The 15790-nt window shown below is 44.8% G+C and overlaps 1 protein-coding gene across 41 annotated transcripts in view; it reads right to left on the bottom strand.

Moving 5' to 3' along the window:
* SORBS1 (sorbin and SH3 domain containing 1) overlaps positions 1–15790 on the bottom strand; it is a 1860906-nt gene that overhangs the window by 651699 nt on the left and 1193417 nt on the right. For all 41 annotated transcript variants that reach the window (XM_078643144.1, XM_078643174.1, XM_078643143.1 and 38 more), the window contains one exon: positions 5867–5935. In XM_078643144.1, the coding sequence (XP_078499270.1) occupies positions 5867–5935 (69 nt within the window). The remainder of the gene's footprint in view (positions 1–5866; positions 5936–15790) is intronic.

Below are 15790 nucleotides of genomic sequence, written 5' to 3'. Positions count from 1 at the left end.
GGCATTTCAAGTGACATGACCAGTTTTTGTTTAATTCAATGGGATAACGTTTAAATATGCGAGATCGGTGATATGCTAAATATATTGTATCGATGCTCATGTGTAGCATTATTTGACCAAACGTTGCCTATTTACAATCCCGCTCTGAGAGTGTCTTGCTGTGCTTCAGTTGTTTTAAAGAGGCTGCCTTCATCAACCCAGGAATCAAGGTAAAAGGCTAAACAAGCTAAAGGAAATTTAGGTGACTCCTGAGGGGAGCCATAGGGGCCAGAACCCCTTCGCAATAAAATCCAAGTCAAGGTCAGAAGGACGAAGCTCTTTGACCGTCGCAAACCCTGTGACTCACAAAATACAGGGACATTTGAGACAGCATTAGGACTTCTCACAATGTGCAGACTGTTTATATGATTAGGAAAAATCTGTCTATTTATAAGACGGCTTTTATTACCTTTTCAGAATTTAAAATGAGAGAAGGCTGCAAGGGGCATCCCCATCATATTTGCAATTGTGGGAGATGGTGTATCAATGATTTGTGATTGAAAACCATTGATAATTACCAACCCCCCAAGTTTGAGAGGTAACTGATTCGCAAAGGGGAAGCTGTCTATGTGGGAATGCTTCCTCTTTGGGAATCGTGCCGACGGCTTGTCCCCTTTGGGAATTGTATGAGTGCACATCTGAGAAGCAGGCAGTGCTCCCGCTGATGTGGTCTCAATCACAACTTGGGAAAGTTAATGCAGGAATAGAGCCCTCTTGTCGCTGGGAAGTCTCCATCGTCCTTCCATATGGAGTCAGAAATTGCGACATACCTAATTATTATCCATTATTCAAGTCATTTTGTGACCCCCTTCCAAATGGACAGTTTGCAATGTGACCAATTAGCATATAGATTGCATCGCAAATTGCATTCCCATTTACAAACCAGTAAGTGTGCACATTCCACATCCCTGGTTTGTGAAGAGGAATGGTACATCAGGCCCTCAGTCACCATATGTCTCCTGCTAACTACAGCTGTGCCTACCCACCCTTCTATCCAAAAACTCACTACCCCAGCCCTGAAAGAAACGCTTCTCTACACAATAACCTCATCCATAGCTCCATAAATTTCTTCCTACCTTTATTGTCCTCTTACATCAAATACATCTTCAACCACCATTCACAGGTAAATACTGAACCTTGCCATTTTCATCCTACCCTCACTTTAATATCCAGACACTCCCCATAGGCTAAATTGACCACAGTACCATTCCGTTCAGAACAAGCATGCAAAGACCAGTCCAAACGACCACGTCTCCTCCTGATCAATAAATAACGTCCCTATTAATACACCATAAGCACTCATTCAATGTCCAATACCAGAAACGGGTAGCTACACACAACTTACCTCTATCAACATCCAACTGTGCTCCTTATCAGAAAAACGTCCTTCTGACTCCAGCCTTAGCCTTCAGACAGGCATACCATTATTATAACTTCATACTACTTAGGCAACTACAAAATATGCTATGACACCGCTATCAAATCCAAATCTGACTGCTGCATGAAAACCTCCTGGAAGCTAACAAGAGTAAGGATCTCTTCAAAGTTGTCAAGCGCTGTATCAAGCATTTTCTACTCCAAACATATCCTTTCATTCATTACCACAGTTCACCGACATCTACCAGTACCTCGCAAACAAAATGAGACATTCACAACTGTCACTCTTTACAATCCCTCATCACTGCATCACTAGTAAATATAATCCACATGCTTAAAATGACAATAGACAAAATGGTATCCTATCAACATCCATCACAAAACCTTCTCTTCTGATGTTTCCATTCCCGTCTTCAACATTATAAACTCATCTCTCTGCACTGGTAGCTGCCCCAAGTCACAAAATACAGCCAACTCCTCCTACATAAACAATCTTATATGGCTTTGCCAAACTCTTCTATATCTACTACGTCACCCACCTCCCACCCCTACCGGAATGTCCTTGAGGGTCCATCTGCTGCTTAAGGCTTACAAGTCCAAGTTTTACTCTCCCAATGATACTGAAACAGCCAAAATGCACGTAATTGGCAAGACTCTAAGAAAAGAATGATGGAGATCCCAGTCTCCTATCCTAGTCCTTTTGCAACGTTGACACCATAGACCATCAGACCTACAAAGTAAACCTCTCTTGCACTTTCACCTTCCACACATTTCTGAGCTGGCTACCAAGTTACACTTGAACTGACACTGGTTACCAAGTTACACTTGAGTTGACACCAATTTGTATAAATGCATACTTAAGATAGTCTGTAGCCTACAGTTTACCCGGGTTCCCAAGGACTCGATAGCTGCACCCATCACAATTTTCAATGTAAATATGGATCTTTTAAAACATACATCAAGACATTCTCTTCACCAATTGACCTAGACCTGCAAATGCCCTTCGAAGTAGAACAAACAATATCTGCTCAGGATACTGGGCAAAGAGTTCAACAACTACGTCTGCTTCTAAAGGAACAATTCACACACAGGACTGTTTCCACAGTGCATTTTATGATCTTCCTGGAGCAGGAACGAGACTGCTTTTCATGTCATTCTTCCCTGTATGTAGTGAGACAATGAGCAAAACAATCCATGGATTGGAATGTCACTCGCAGTAAGTGCCAGAGTATTTCACGCATCCTACCTATCACCTATCCCTTTTTCTTAGTGAGACACCTTCAGGGCAAATAAATGTGTCTACCAGCTCACTGCGCCTAACTGATGAGTGCTGACAAGGTTAAAACAAGCATTTCACTGATGACTTTTTTGCTTTCTTAGAGAGACACGGTGAATGCAAAGACATGTCCCAAAGATCACTGTGGCATAGGGTTCAAGCTGCACCTCAGTGATGATGCACAAACAAGGCTGGAACTGTTATTGGGTTGCCTCTGTGTCGATTCAGGGGGCATGGCTGTATGAGTTGGACCATATCTTTGTGGGCAGGGCCAAGACTGATCTGCATATGTTTGGTCCCTTTGTACAATACAACAGACAAGCTAAAACAATGGCAGGCTACAAAGACCAGAGAAACTACCAGTGTCAGGGAATAATTCAAGCTTTCCATCCATGTATTTTGTGTTGTGTAACTGTTTCTGTGGGCCTTGAGCAGGTATTACCACTCCTATCACAAGTGCACTCTACAGATGGAAGTAGTGCAGCCACTGTTGCTGTGCTATCTGATTATGGTGGTGCTGACACTGCCACAATGGGTTATACACCCTGGTTCATGTAAACAAGGATTCTCCAAAGTCGGTCCTGCAGGGCCGGATCCATGCCAAGATAACTACATTTATTTAAATGGAGATATGCTAGAAATCTGGCATGCACCCGGCCCGCCAGGACCGATTTTGGAAAACCCTGATGTAAACTCTGATCCTGTCACACTCATTCCTGATACTAGATGCTGTTAAATTTTATGAGCCCAGTGCTGGTGGTGTCACTGCTTCTTTCCAGTTGGGAATTTAGAGAGTGGCTCGCTTGCTGACTCCAGTGTGGTATATGCTGCACCTGAGTAACTGAGGTGTGTAGGGGGGCACCAGGTCATAATGGTAACTGTCAGCACTGGGCACGCAGATACCCCAACAGTCGAAGACCGAAGTCTGAAATAACTCGCCAGTCTGCTGTAGCAGTACTGTAAAGGTTGTACCTTTCCAGCAGTTTCTGTAGGAAGTCACCTCAACATTACAGGCTAGGGTACTGGTGTACGTGTGTGAAGAGAATCCCTCCCTCATACCTCAATTCCAAATGCCGCACCCTAAGGCCAAATTCCATACAACCCCTCATCCTCCCACCACCAAGACCTCTTTCTGCAACCACTTCTGGGGTGATACTTCAGCCTTTGGTCTGCATTCAACTTTGGAGCTGCATCTTTTTATAACATTGCACCTGTTTGCGATACAGCCGAGATCCTCAGACTGTAGGCCGCGCCCCTGTAGGGGAGATGCATCCTCGCATGGGTGTGCCCAGGGTAGGGATGTGAAGTTCTGGGGTCTCTTTTTAGTAGCAGCTTTTACTTACTGCACTATGCGAATACAGAAGTGTGGTGTGCAGCGCCGTATACAATGGGCCACTGAGGATCAGAGGGTCACATGCGTGGCGCTATGGAGAGATTACCAGGCGGAGCAGGGGTGGGGGTGCGAGATGTACTGACTTTAATTTTATTAACATCTGGAGAAGGAAGAGGTGTGGAATGCAGAGCTATATAAAAATTAGATGTTAATATATAATCAATCAGAGACATAGGTATAGATGCATCAAGGTCAAATCCGCTCGCAAAGGGGCAGATTCTCAGAATCTGCCCCTTTGCGACCGGTATTTTTGCATTTGGGATGCATTATCCCAAATGCAAAAATCGCAAATTAAGAAATCGCAAAATTGCGATTACTTGCATTTAAGGAATCTCAAATTGAGATTCCTTAAATGCAATGCATTAAAGTTTAAAAAATAGCGATTTCGCTAATAGGGTTCGCAAATTACCATGAAGTTGAACTTCATGGTAATTTGCAAAAACTTTGAAAAATGCACTAAAGTGCATTTTTAAAAGTTTCATGTTGCGCACACACATGCCCTAAGGGCATGTGTGTGCGCAACATATGTGCACAGATTAATTTCAGGGGTGCAACAGGGTGTCCTTTGGACACCCCTGCACCCTTGAAATCGCATTCTCAATTTGCGGTTCGCTAATTGCGATTCTCAAATTGAGAATGTCTTTCCATTCATTCCTATGGGCCTCTAGGCTCGCAATTTGCGAGTCGCAATTAAGGAATTTTAAGAAATCGCTATTTTTTTTGTGATTTCTTCATGCATTGCATTTTGCTATTCCTTAACAGCGAATCGTTATTTTTCGCTATTAAGGACTAGCAAAATGGGTTCTTGATGCATCTGGGGGATAGATCGCTGAGGGCCGAGGAGAGCACATGCGCTCTTTTTTATTTTTTAACCATCCGTTGCTTACAGCGCATTGAAAAAGGCAGAAGTGCATTATATAAAACACAAACCTGTTTTAACAAACAGCGGGGGGGGGGGGGCAACATGATTTAATGTGTCATACATTGATGTAGTTGTTCTTCTGAATGAGTGGGGATTGTCAATGTACATAACTGTGTCAGCAAGTTGAAATATCTCGTAAAATCTTCAGCATAAAGAGTTAAAGCTCTGTGAATCCAAATAAATGTTATCAGAACAAACAGAGACTGTAAAAATACAAAACATCTGCTAATAGAAGTTCTCTCATTATGTTATTTACATGATTGTTGAAGCCTCTTCCAGCCAGGCCCGAATGGAGCTGTGGAGACTTCAGGAGCTCGTTTCCGTGGAGAGCAGGGATGGGCCGGTTAATGCCACTTCCACACCCGGGCGAGTCTCACATCCCCAGGGGTGGGCTTCGAGTCAGTTAGAGGAGTGAAGGCACAGGGGAGGAGTGACTGGAAGTGCTGGAGAGAGCAATGAGGGGAGGGTGTGAGTGGAGGAGAAATCAGAGGGATCGTGAAGGAGACTGCTTCTTCAGATCCCCAAAACACCCCAATGTCTCAAGATGTGTACCGGGTGCAGAGGACTGCTTCACGGGAGAGCACACTGACACCACGCACTGCACTCTTCTATGCAAAGCATCGAAACACTGTAGCTCCTGACAAGGACGCAGAAGACGCACTAAGACAATAATAAAATGTCGCCAAACATCCCCGGTCCTCAAGAATAACCGTCCCGAATGCTGCGGGCAGGAACAGCAACAGGTACGTACGGTGGATTACTTAAAGAGTCACACATTACATTGTAAAGACTACAGTACTATACAAATGGTACTTCTAACCGCTGCGCACAAAATCAAGTAGTGAAGTGGTCCTCCTACCTTTCTCTTGTCCATTGCTGCTTGGTGTCAGTCCATTTACCACTGTGTTTGAAATATTAACATCGTGTTCTGAAAGAGAGGCCGAAGAATGTCTCTAAGTATGATGACACAAAGAGAATGCAATTACACTGCCGCGCTGCCATAAATGGTCAGGCGCTGCCACGCTCCGCGCGCTCAGCCTTCAGCAGGACTCCAGCGCGTCTCATCACACCAAACACACACAGGCGTCCGAGGGTTCTGCACGCGCTGCGGGCTGTAACCAATGCATAATGTGCCCACACCCACCCGGGGCGGTGGTCTGTGCCCTGCTAAGCTCTATCGACTACAGCTGTAGCCATCAACCCTCCATACAGGGCAGTGCCAATGGTGCGGCCGTGGAGGTGGCGCCGACCCGGGGTTTGGGGGCGGGCGGGGGGAGAGCTGTGATTAGCAACAGCATAAGATTGGAGACTGATATAGGGCACTTTTGCCCGGTGGTAGTGAGAGAATCTGAGGAGGCGGACAGGGTGTGCAGGGGAGCCACAAATGATTATGGCATGGGGCGCCGCCAACCAGCGCTTAAGCCGGTCCGATCTATGCGAACATTTACTTATGGGGAATGGGTTAATTGCTGCAGTTGAGTCCTGAAGTCACAATGCCTGCTGCCATAGCCAGCAGTCAGGGTGAGAGCAGGTCACGGAGTATAATTACAACTGCAGTTTTTTTAATGGCTTTTTGAACAATGGCTCAATGCAGGTGACCAATAGGTCCGCCTCTCAAATCTTGCTAAAAGTTCTTGCCAAGTGTCTGGGGAAGCTGAAGGAGAAAGATAAAGAAACTGGCACCAGCGTGAAAGGGTGGCACTTATATGCGGCCCTGCAGGGCGATTTCAGTGACTCCTGCCGCTGGAGGTCTCTGCTGTGTGACAGCCACAACTCTGAGCAGCACTGCACACGGGCAAGTGACACGAGGCCGTGTCTGAAAGACTGAGATTCAGTCTCTTGTCCTAGAACTATGAAGATGAACCCAACCCGTGTGCCCCCAGTCCCTAGGGTGACACCCACCACACTCATAGTACACAAGGAGCCTTGCAATTACACTTGCCATACATCCACTCCGCGCACACACACACATAATATGTCAGTGTAAGGGTTGGGGTGGCACATCTCAGCTGAAGGTTATACGAAGAGACTCCAGTCATCCGAGTTAGATAAAAAAAAAAGCTTTACCCAGAACTCTTAATCCTCAAAAACGGGTCTAACCCAATAACCACTGGAAGTCAACAAATCAGAGTATGAACAGTAGTCTCAAGCCGCTACATAGGACATGCGTGCTGAGCCTCCTAGGTCACAGAACAGGTTCCGAACCTTTGCTTAGGCAAGAACAGGCCTAGGCCTCAGCACACAGACTCAGCTGGAGTGCTTCAGGACAAAATACAAATCAGGACACCAGTTTCCTAAGCACTCAGGAGAGTGTTCACGCCTATAGCCAATGCTGGGATCATTGCTGTCCCAACAAATATCTCATATTCATATTGTTTTTTTTGTCTTTCAGGTATCATTGTGTGGGGGTTCCCAAGAGATGAAAGTATTTCTGGATTTCAGACGATGGATGGATGAGACGGGCATTTTATCATCCATGCAGGCTGGGTTCTGGGCGCATACAGGCACCATCGACCAGATCCTCAGGTTTGAGATCATCTACTGGAGGGTGGTGATCCTAGGAGGCGGCACACTATTTGCAGCCTTTATTGACTTAAAATCGGCTTTCGATTTGGTGCCCCGTGACAAAATGTGAAGCACGTTTTATGACATGGGGATGCCGCAAGAATTGTTGGCTGTCCTAATCACCCTGCATAATTCAAACTTTGCTCAGGTATGCTGGGGTGTGAATGGGGAAGTCACGAACACGTTTCCCATCGCCAAGGGGGTACGTCAGAGGTGTGTGCTTGCCCCGACCCTGTTCTCCCTTTTTATTAACAGGGCTGTAGAATACTACTCGAATTACCCAACAGATGCTCCATCTCTAGCTGGTCAGAAAACACCATTGTTAATGATCGCGGATGACACTCTAATACCATCAAAGACTCAGAGAGGGCTACAGCTAGCCCTCACCAGGTTTGAGGAGTTTTGCCGTGAACATGACCTCAAGGTTAATGTGGAGAAAACAAAGTTTATGGTCCTCCACAACCGAAAGGCCATTAGAGGGAGGGTTTTTATGAATAATGTACAGCTAGAGCAAACAGACGTTTTTACATATTTAGGAGTCACCCTTGAAAGTAAATTGAAATGGAAACCCCAGATCAATAAGTTGGCTCTCAAACACGCCCAATTGAGAGGCGCCCTAGTGAAGCAGCAGAGACTGTCCCACACAAAACCTGTGGCTCCTGTGCTGAAGATTTAAAATTCTAAAATTATTACCTCTGTACTTTATGGGGCAAAACTATGGGGCTTTTCAGATTTAACACCACTGATTGTAGCCCAGAACAAGTTTATGAGAACTCTGCTCTCCCTACCATCATCGACCCCCCTGCTACCCCTTTACCTTGATTTGGGCTGCAACCAGTTAGAGGATATTACTTGCTTTAGACCAGTGGCACTATGGAGAAGATTATGGGCTACTCCCGAATTGTCTCTGTATGCCCAAGCTCTGCTAGAAATTAGGCAGGCTGACACCTCACACAAGATCCCTTGGCTGACTAAGATTAAAACCACCTTGAGCGACATGGGGAAGGATGGTTTATGGGAAAACCCCGAAGTGAACCCCCTTCCATCGAAAAAAGAGTTTAAGACAACCTATTGGGACATGGTTAGGATGAAACATTTCTCGTCCATTACGAGTCCAACTCTGACAAGGGATTTCCTGGAGAGGAAACATGAGTACCACTACGAACCCTATTGGGATCATATCACGGTACCATTAGACAGGAAATTGTATCACCAATACAGAGTGGGCTCACTCCCAATAAAGTCTTTTACCTGTAAATGGCACCTCCTGAATGATGATAAATGTAACACATGTCTGTCGCAGCGGGAAACCATAGCACACATTCTCTTTGTCTGCCCAGCCTATAAAGCCAATCGGCACAGATGGCTCAAACCAGTCTGTTTAAACCTTGGGACCAGGGAAGGTACAGAGGCATTAAGGATTTTAAAAACAGATACAAGCGAGCCCATAATAATTGCCCTAGCAAAATTTTTAGGCTGGATGTGGGCTATTTGCAGTAAAATTGTCAAGGCTTGGAACTGAGCTTATATGTAATGGGCTAACCCCCTTATTATAATTAGGCCAATGGAGTTATTTTCTTTTTAAAAATATGTCAGTCTGTAGGACGGTTTTAATTATGTTCTTATGTAAGTGTTTTTACATTTCCCTGCTTTCTTATTTGGAAATACTAATGTATAGCAGGATGGATTAATTTATGGTTTTATGTCAATTTCTTATACTGGTTATATTAATACCAAACATTTGTATGGCTGGGTTGCAATATTTTTTAGTCTGTGATTGAATTCTCTATAACATGAGTTTATTGATGTATTGCTGTCTTTAATGATTTGATAAATCGAAATAAAGACTAAATAAAGTAAAAGATTTCAGAAGAAACTAGAATAAATGCATCGTATGGCTCCTTGGGTGCACAAGACTGATTCCAAAAAACAACAATAAACAATAACTAATACCAAAGAGTAACCTCTGGATAAACTACTGCCCTTGGGTTCTAGAGTAGTGTGCGAGACACCATAAAGCACTACAATGCTTTGTCAATCATAGTAAATCCTTTATAAAGATTTCTAAGGTTTCTAAGGTGGTAGCTACCTGTATGGCTATCATTCGTCTCCTGAGAAAAATCCTGCCCCTGTTACCGCCCACTGCACGGATAGAGGTGGTACGTTGTACTGTGCTAAGCAGGTTAGATTACTGCAATGCTTTATTGCTGGAGTCCCCGAGCTACCTTATGGATAGGCTTCAGAGACTCCAGTCTGCAGCTGTCGCACTGGCCTTAGGTTGGCCTACGAGATCCTCCTCTGCTACGGCCCTGGCTCAGTTACACTGGCTCCCTGTGAGGGAGAGGGTGACCTTTAAGTCCCTGTGCTTGACCTTCAAAGCCCTTCATGGGCGGGGCCCGGTCTGTTTCCAAAGGATGTTTTCATGGTATGTACCGGCCCGTAACTTGCGTTCTTCTCTGGCCAGGGCGGTAGCTGTACCTAGGTTTAAAAGATCTAGAGCTGGAGGCAGATCATTTAGTGTGGCTGCGGCCAAGCTTTGGAATTCTCTGCCTATGGAACTTAGGCAGATTAACTGCCTGCCTGCTTTTAGAAAGCAGCTAAAAACCTGGCTTTTTCCACGCTTGCCTTAACCATCAGCCGTCCCCTTTCGCCAGCCCTCTTTGCCTCTGTCACTGCCAGCGCCAGGATGCCTCTTGAGGTGATTGCGCGCTTTACAAGTGCTATACATATATAAAATAATAAATAAATAAAATAAATGCAATGACAATATAATACAGTTTGAAAGCGATGACTCTGTCTGTTCCTCTAAGGCATCTTCTGTGAACAAGGTACAGTACATTAAAAGAGATAATTCATTTATTTATTTCATGGTTTTGTAAAGAAACAACACGTCTGCGAATACAACCGACCACTGATAAAGAAGAGATGATTCATTTATTTGGAAATTTTGTAGAGTCTATATTTTACCTTGTGAATACAACTGAGCACTGCATAGAATAGAAAATAGAGACTGAGAGATAAACAAAATTCATTGTAGTCACACCTCAGGAGTTCTTATGTCAATCAATCAAGAACTTCATAGTGTCAACAAATATGTCATAACAATTAAAGACATTTTCATAAAATACATATACGTAAAATAACTACAAAACGTTAAAAACGTGAACGGATCAAACTATAAATAGACTTCAATGGTGCAAAGGGTACAGAGGTAGGTGTCAAGCGTAGGTAGAGTCTAAATAAAGGTGAAGTGTTATGCGACTATCTTTTCAAAGGATAACAAGGCTGAAGCCTTCAGTTTTCTGGAGATTTCTGAAATAACCATGGTTAACATCTGCTCTTAAAACTGGGGTTTGAGGCGTTCCATGATCCGGGGCCATGGATTTCGAGACCAGCCTCCAATTCTCCACTGATGAATCCAGAGCAGGTTGGGTGAACGGAGGTTCAGAGTGTGGCAGAGCCTGAACTCGAAGGCACCCAGATCATTTCCTTTGAAAGGCCTTCTGAATGCTGCAGTGAATTGTGAATTTACCCCTTGATTCCACTGGAAGCTCATCGAGAGATTCCATTTCTAGTTTCAGCGGGTACATTTCCAAAAGTTAAGAAAGAGTTTTGCTGCATCATTTTGAACTCTTTGCAATCTGTCTTTGAATTTTTGGGAACCGTTAGATCGCACAATTGTACAGCCATCCAAATGCTTGGATTCTTGTCAGCTACATTTGATAGGTGCCTTGCATTTGTAGGAGAATACTACAGCATTGATTGGAGGAGTAAAGAACAGATATGCACCTAAAATGATCTCCAGATGGTCTACTTTGCAAAATGTGGAAGGAGGAATCCAGTCCGTCTGAACGTTCTAGTCCTGGAGCTCTGATTTTCAATTCAGGCATAAGAAATGGTGCTTCATCAACAGGCTCCCATGGCTCAAGTGCTCTAGGCAAACTGTGAAGTTTGTCTGTCTCTCAGATTGGTGTTCAGTCAGATGTGCATTTCGGTGCCATTAGCATACCTGTGGAAATGTACCCAATGATGACTTACTATGTGTGGCAGTGGGGGCATATGATTTTGTACCTTCAGTAACCCTCTTTATGGTGGATCATTTTCTCAGCAATACTCCAGAGCACCGAGACGTATGGCTTCGCAGTGACTCTGCTACGCCCTGGAAGTGACAGAGCAGAGCTGCATATAAGTGCCACCTCTGCACACTGATAAAAAAAGTTCTTTCTTTCGTCTTCAGCTTCCACAGACACAGAGAATTACGAAAAAAACAGCAGGTGACAGGTAGCCAAAATTTACCTTAGAACATTTTACGATGCCCAGAAGCCCACTTCACAGTATGGGGTGATGGGATGGCAGTGTGGAATCCGTAGTTAAACAGAGGATCCACTAGAAAGAGCGTTGTCAAGGTAACTTCTGCTGGATAATTCTAACTGCAGATTGCTCAGTTTAAGAATAGAGAGTAGGCTCATACCACAAAGTCTTACTGGACCAAACAGGCAAAATGGCCTTCCTGTAAGAGCTGGCTGTTAAGGAAGTAGAGTTTTGTGAACACGTCGTACACTGATGTCCATGCCACAGCCGGGCAGACGTCCAGAACCGGCACACCTCAATGCTAGTGCTATTATGGCAGTCTTGGCCCGGGTTGAATGAGTCCGCAATCCTTCAGGGGAGTGCCTCGAGAGCGCTCTTTGTACATTAGAAATATTCGGTTGGTACGGTTGCCAATCTTGTGGGTAATAACTTTTTTTAGAAGGGCCAGTGGCATAGGAGAGTTTTATGCTCCCATACTCCTTTCTTTCATCTCTTACTAACCTACTCTTTGAGTATCTAGATGATAATGCATCCAAAAGCTTGGCCTGCAGATGGTTGGCATGATGATCACCACACCACACAACAAACTTCTTCCAGTAGATGGAGTTTGTCAAAGTGCACTTGGATGTAAGGAAAACATCGACTACTGCAGGTGATAGATCAAACATATTTAACTGTCACCACTCAGTCTAGGTGGCAGAGACTCGGGGGCAGGACCCTCCTCTGTTGCTGAGAAAGGGCGTCCACCAGAAGTGGCAGCTGGATCGGTGGTTTGAGGAGGTCTGATAACATACTCTCCTAGCCTAGTCCAATGCTATTAAGATGACTTGGCCCGGTCTGACCTGAATTTCCTCAGAACGTGAACCAGGAAGGGCTGTGGCAGGAAGATGTAAATGAGACTCATGTCATGTCCGAATGCAGCTTTTAGTGAGTTTCTTGAAGGAAACTCCAGTGAACAACAGAGATAACACTGCATATTCTCACCAGCTGTGAACAGTTCTAACCAGGTCATATGCCACTGGTCAAACTTGTCTCTTCCCACCTTTGGGTGGTGTTGCCACTTGTGATCCACCAGCCCACGTCTGCTCTGGCAATGACCGACATTGCCTGATGGTTGGCTACGAGAAAGATGTTCTGTTATTTTAGCCACTTCCACTGGCATAAAGCATCATGACACAGGTCCCAGGACTCCACTCTACCCTGTGTGCTGCAGTACCATGTACGCATAAGTCGGGTCGAAACGTCGACCAATACCCCCAAGCAAGGGCCTCTACCACATTTGATCACTGTGCTCTATTATCGGATGTTGCATCAATGAACCTACAGAATAAGGAAAAATGTATTGTAAAAAATAATGTTGTAGACAGGTCACACTGTACAGGTTTTCCTCTATAACCAGCATCTACCCAAAACAGGAAATATCTTGATACTCTACAGCCTGTGATATTCACACTTTCTTTCCAAGCACAAGCACATCTCTCCCCACTCTTTTCTCCTCGAGCAACCTGTTTACGTCGCCAACTTGCATGGTAATGACTTTACCGTTTTATTTGCATTTAATTTTGAATATATAAAAATGGATTATATGTAACAGAAAATTGTGGGTGTAGTTTGTATTTCCTTTCTTTTCTTTTTTCTTTCAGGGTGCGAATTTCTCAAGTAATTTGTGATCTGTCAGTATTGATTTCTAGTGGTTTATTAAACAGGCAACCCCAAATGATGAATTTTCCTCACTTTGCGTTTTTTCTCAATTCAGTCCAGGAGCACTTGTTTTTCATATTATACTGTACCCAGGCCCTTTGACTATGATTGGGTTGCCCCATTAATTTGTAATAGCAGTACCATGTGGCAGTTGTATTGCTTGTGACGATATGCACCAACCTCCCCTTGATGGATGGAAGGAAGCTCACCAGTGCTAGATGGAGTACAGGGAACTCCAGCAGGTTTATGTACCTCAGGCTCGCCCCAAGAGACCAGAGGCCTCCGATCACCACATCTCACAGGTGCCCCATGCTCCAAACCTAACAGTGATGTGTATGTCACAACCGTGAAGTCTTGGTGGGGAAGGGAGAGTGACCTAACACAGGAAAAACAGGCATTTAACTGCCACCACAAAAAGATCCTGTGCCATCTCCTATAAAATCTGGATGGAGATGGAAAGGCAGCCCTCAATACGGGGCCCACTGAAGCCTGAGGTTTTACTGCAGGGCATGCATATGCCATCTGGCATTCAGGCCGAAGAGTATGCAGAAGGGTAGGGCTCAAAGTACCTCACAGCTGTCCTCACTGAGACCCAGGGTTGAGCCTAAAAGATCATGGTCATGGTCATATCCTGAAGGTCCTGGAATCACTGTGCCTGTGGAAAGGCCGTGAATACCACCAGGTGCAGCGTCAGTGAAGTGAATCCTCTACACAGGGCACAGATGGGACTTTCAGGTCATTGATGGAAAACTGCAAAGATGTCAGGAGTTGGTCCATCACTCATAGGTGGTCTAAGACTGATTGCATCAAGCCTGTATTGAGCAGCCAGTCATTGAGGTATGGAATTCATGCCTGCCTGGCCTCCAAAGATAAGCATTGACCACTGCCATCACATTCATAAACTCCTGAAGGGACGAGGTAAGACAAAAGGGAAGCACAGCGAATTGAAAATGTTCCAACCCCACAGTGAAATGCAGATAATGGCTGTTGGACGGCAGGGCGGGTATATTAAAATATGCATCCAGTAAGTGCTGGGATATCATCCACCTCCTGGGTCTAAAGTGGGGCAGAGTTAGCATCTTGAATTTTTGTTTACACAGAAAGGCATTAGGTGGATGAAAGTCCAGTGCAAGTATAGTAGGAGGAATTAGCACAGATAGTGCCCTTAGCCTCTCTCTGAAGCAGGCAGGTGTGAGATGGCAGCAAGAATGCAAGCTGATCTGCTGACAGTTACTATGATGTGGGAATGGGGTGGACAGTAATTGAAAAGCAGGGCCTAGACCCTTCGAATGATTTGTAAAATCAATCTGTTCAACATGATGGTTCTCCAGCTGGGGAGGAAAAGTTGTATCCTGTTTCCAACTGGGCCTATGATGGCAAGTTAAAGTGACTTGATAGCTGCTGCAGCAGGGGCTGAAGAGGTACAGAAGAGCTGTCTCTGCTGGTGCAAAAGGCTCCAGCAAAACCACTAACTCTGCCTCAAAATGACTGGGACTGTAGCTGCTGCACAGGTTGGAAAGTGCGTCTTTTTCCCTAGGCTAGTCCGCTTCTAGAAACCCTATATATCCAGTACTTCTAGTGGAACTGCTTGGCGGGAGACACGAGCCCAAAGGATAGTGCCATCGCTAGACTGTCCTTAAATCGCTTGAGCACCAAATCAACTTTCTAAATAATCCAGAGCCATCAAAAGGCGTGTCCTGAAGAGTGCCTGGACATCTCCTGAATATTTGGCGTATCATATCCATGCAAGCTTTCTAAACACTACACTCATGACAATATATACGCCGACACATTCCAAGGTGTCCAAACTAGCACGCAAGATATTCTTAGCTGAACTCAGGCCATCATATATCATTTAAGTCAGCAAGACCATGAGGTCTTCCGGGATAGCCAATACGATTTTGCTGGCCATGTCACATACCGCACCAGTGCCCCTGCCCAGAAGTACACTATGTTCAAGGATCTTAAGGCCAAACTGGCCAAAGAGAACAATCTCTTTCTGAAGGCATAAATACTTTCTGACACTGTATCCAGAGGACTGTTCGGAAAGGCATTAGTAGTGACTTTAGTTGTTGGTGTCTATACCACTAGGCTATCAGGCATAGGTGCCATGTTACAAAATCATGGGCCACCCTATGTTGATGGAAATAGGTCAACTGGCTGGAGGGTCATGCATGGCTGGACCAAGCAGCCATCAGAGTGCCTA

The sequence above is a fragment of the Lissotriton helveticus genome, chromosome 5_1 (genome assembly GCF_964261635.1).
Source record: "Lissotriton helveticus chromosome 5_1, aLisHel1.1, whole genome shotgun sequence".
NCBI lineage: Eukaryota > Metazoa > Chordata > Amphibia > Caudata > Salamandridae > Lissotriton > Lissotriton helveticus.
Note: the sequence above shows the minus strand (reverse complement) of the source record. Positions and strands in the feature narration are given on the sequence as shown.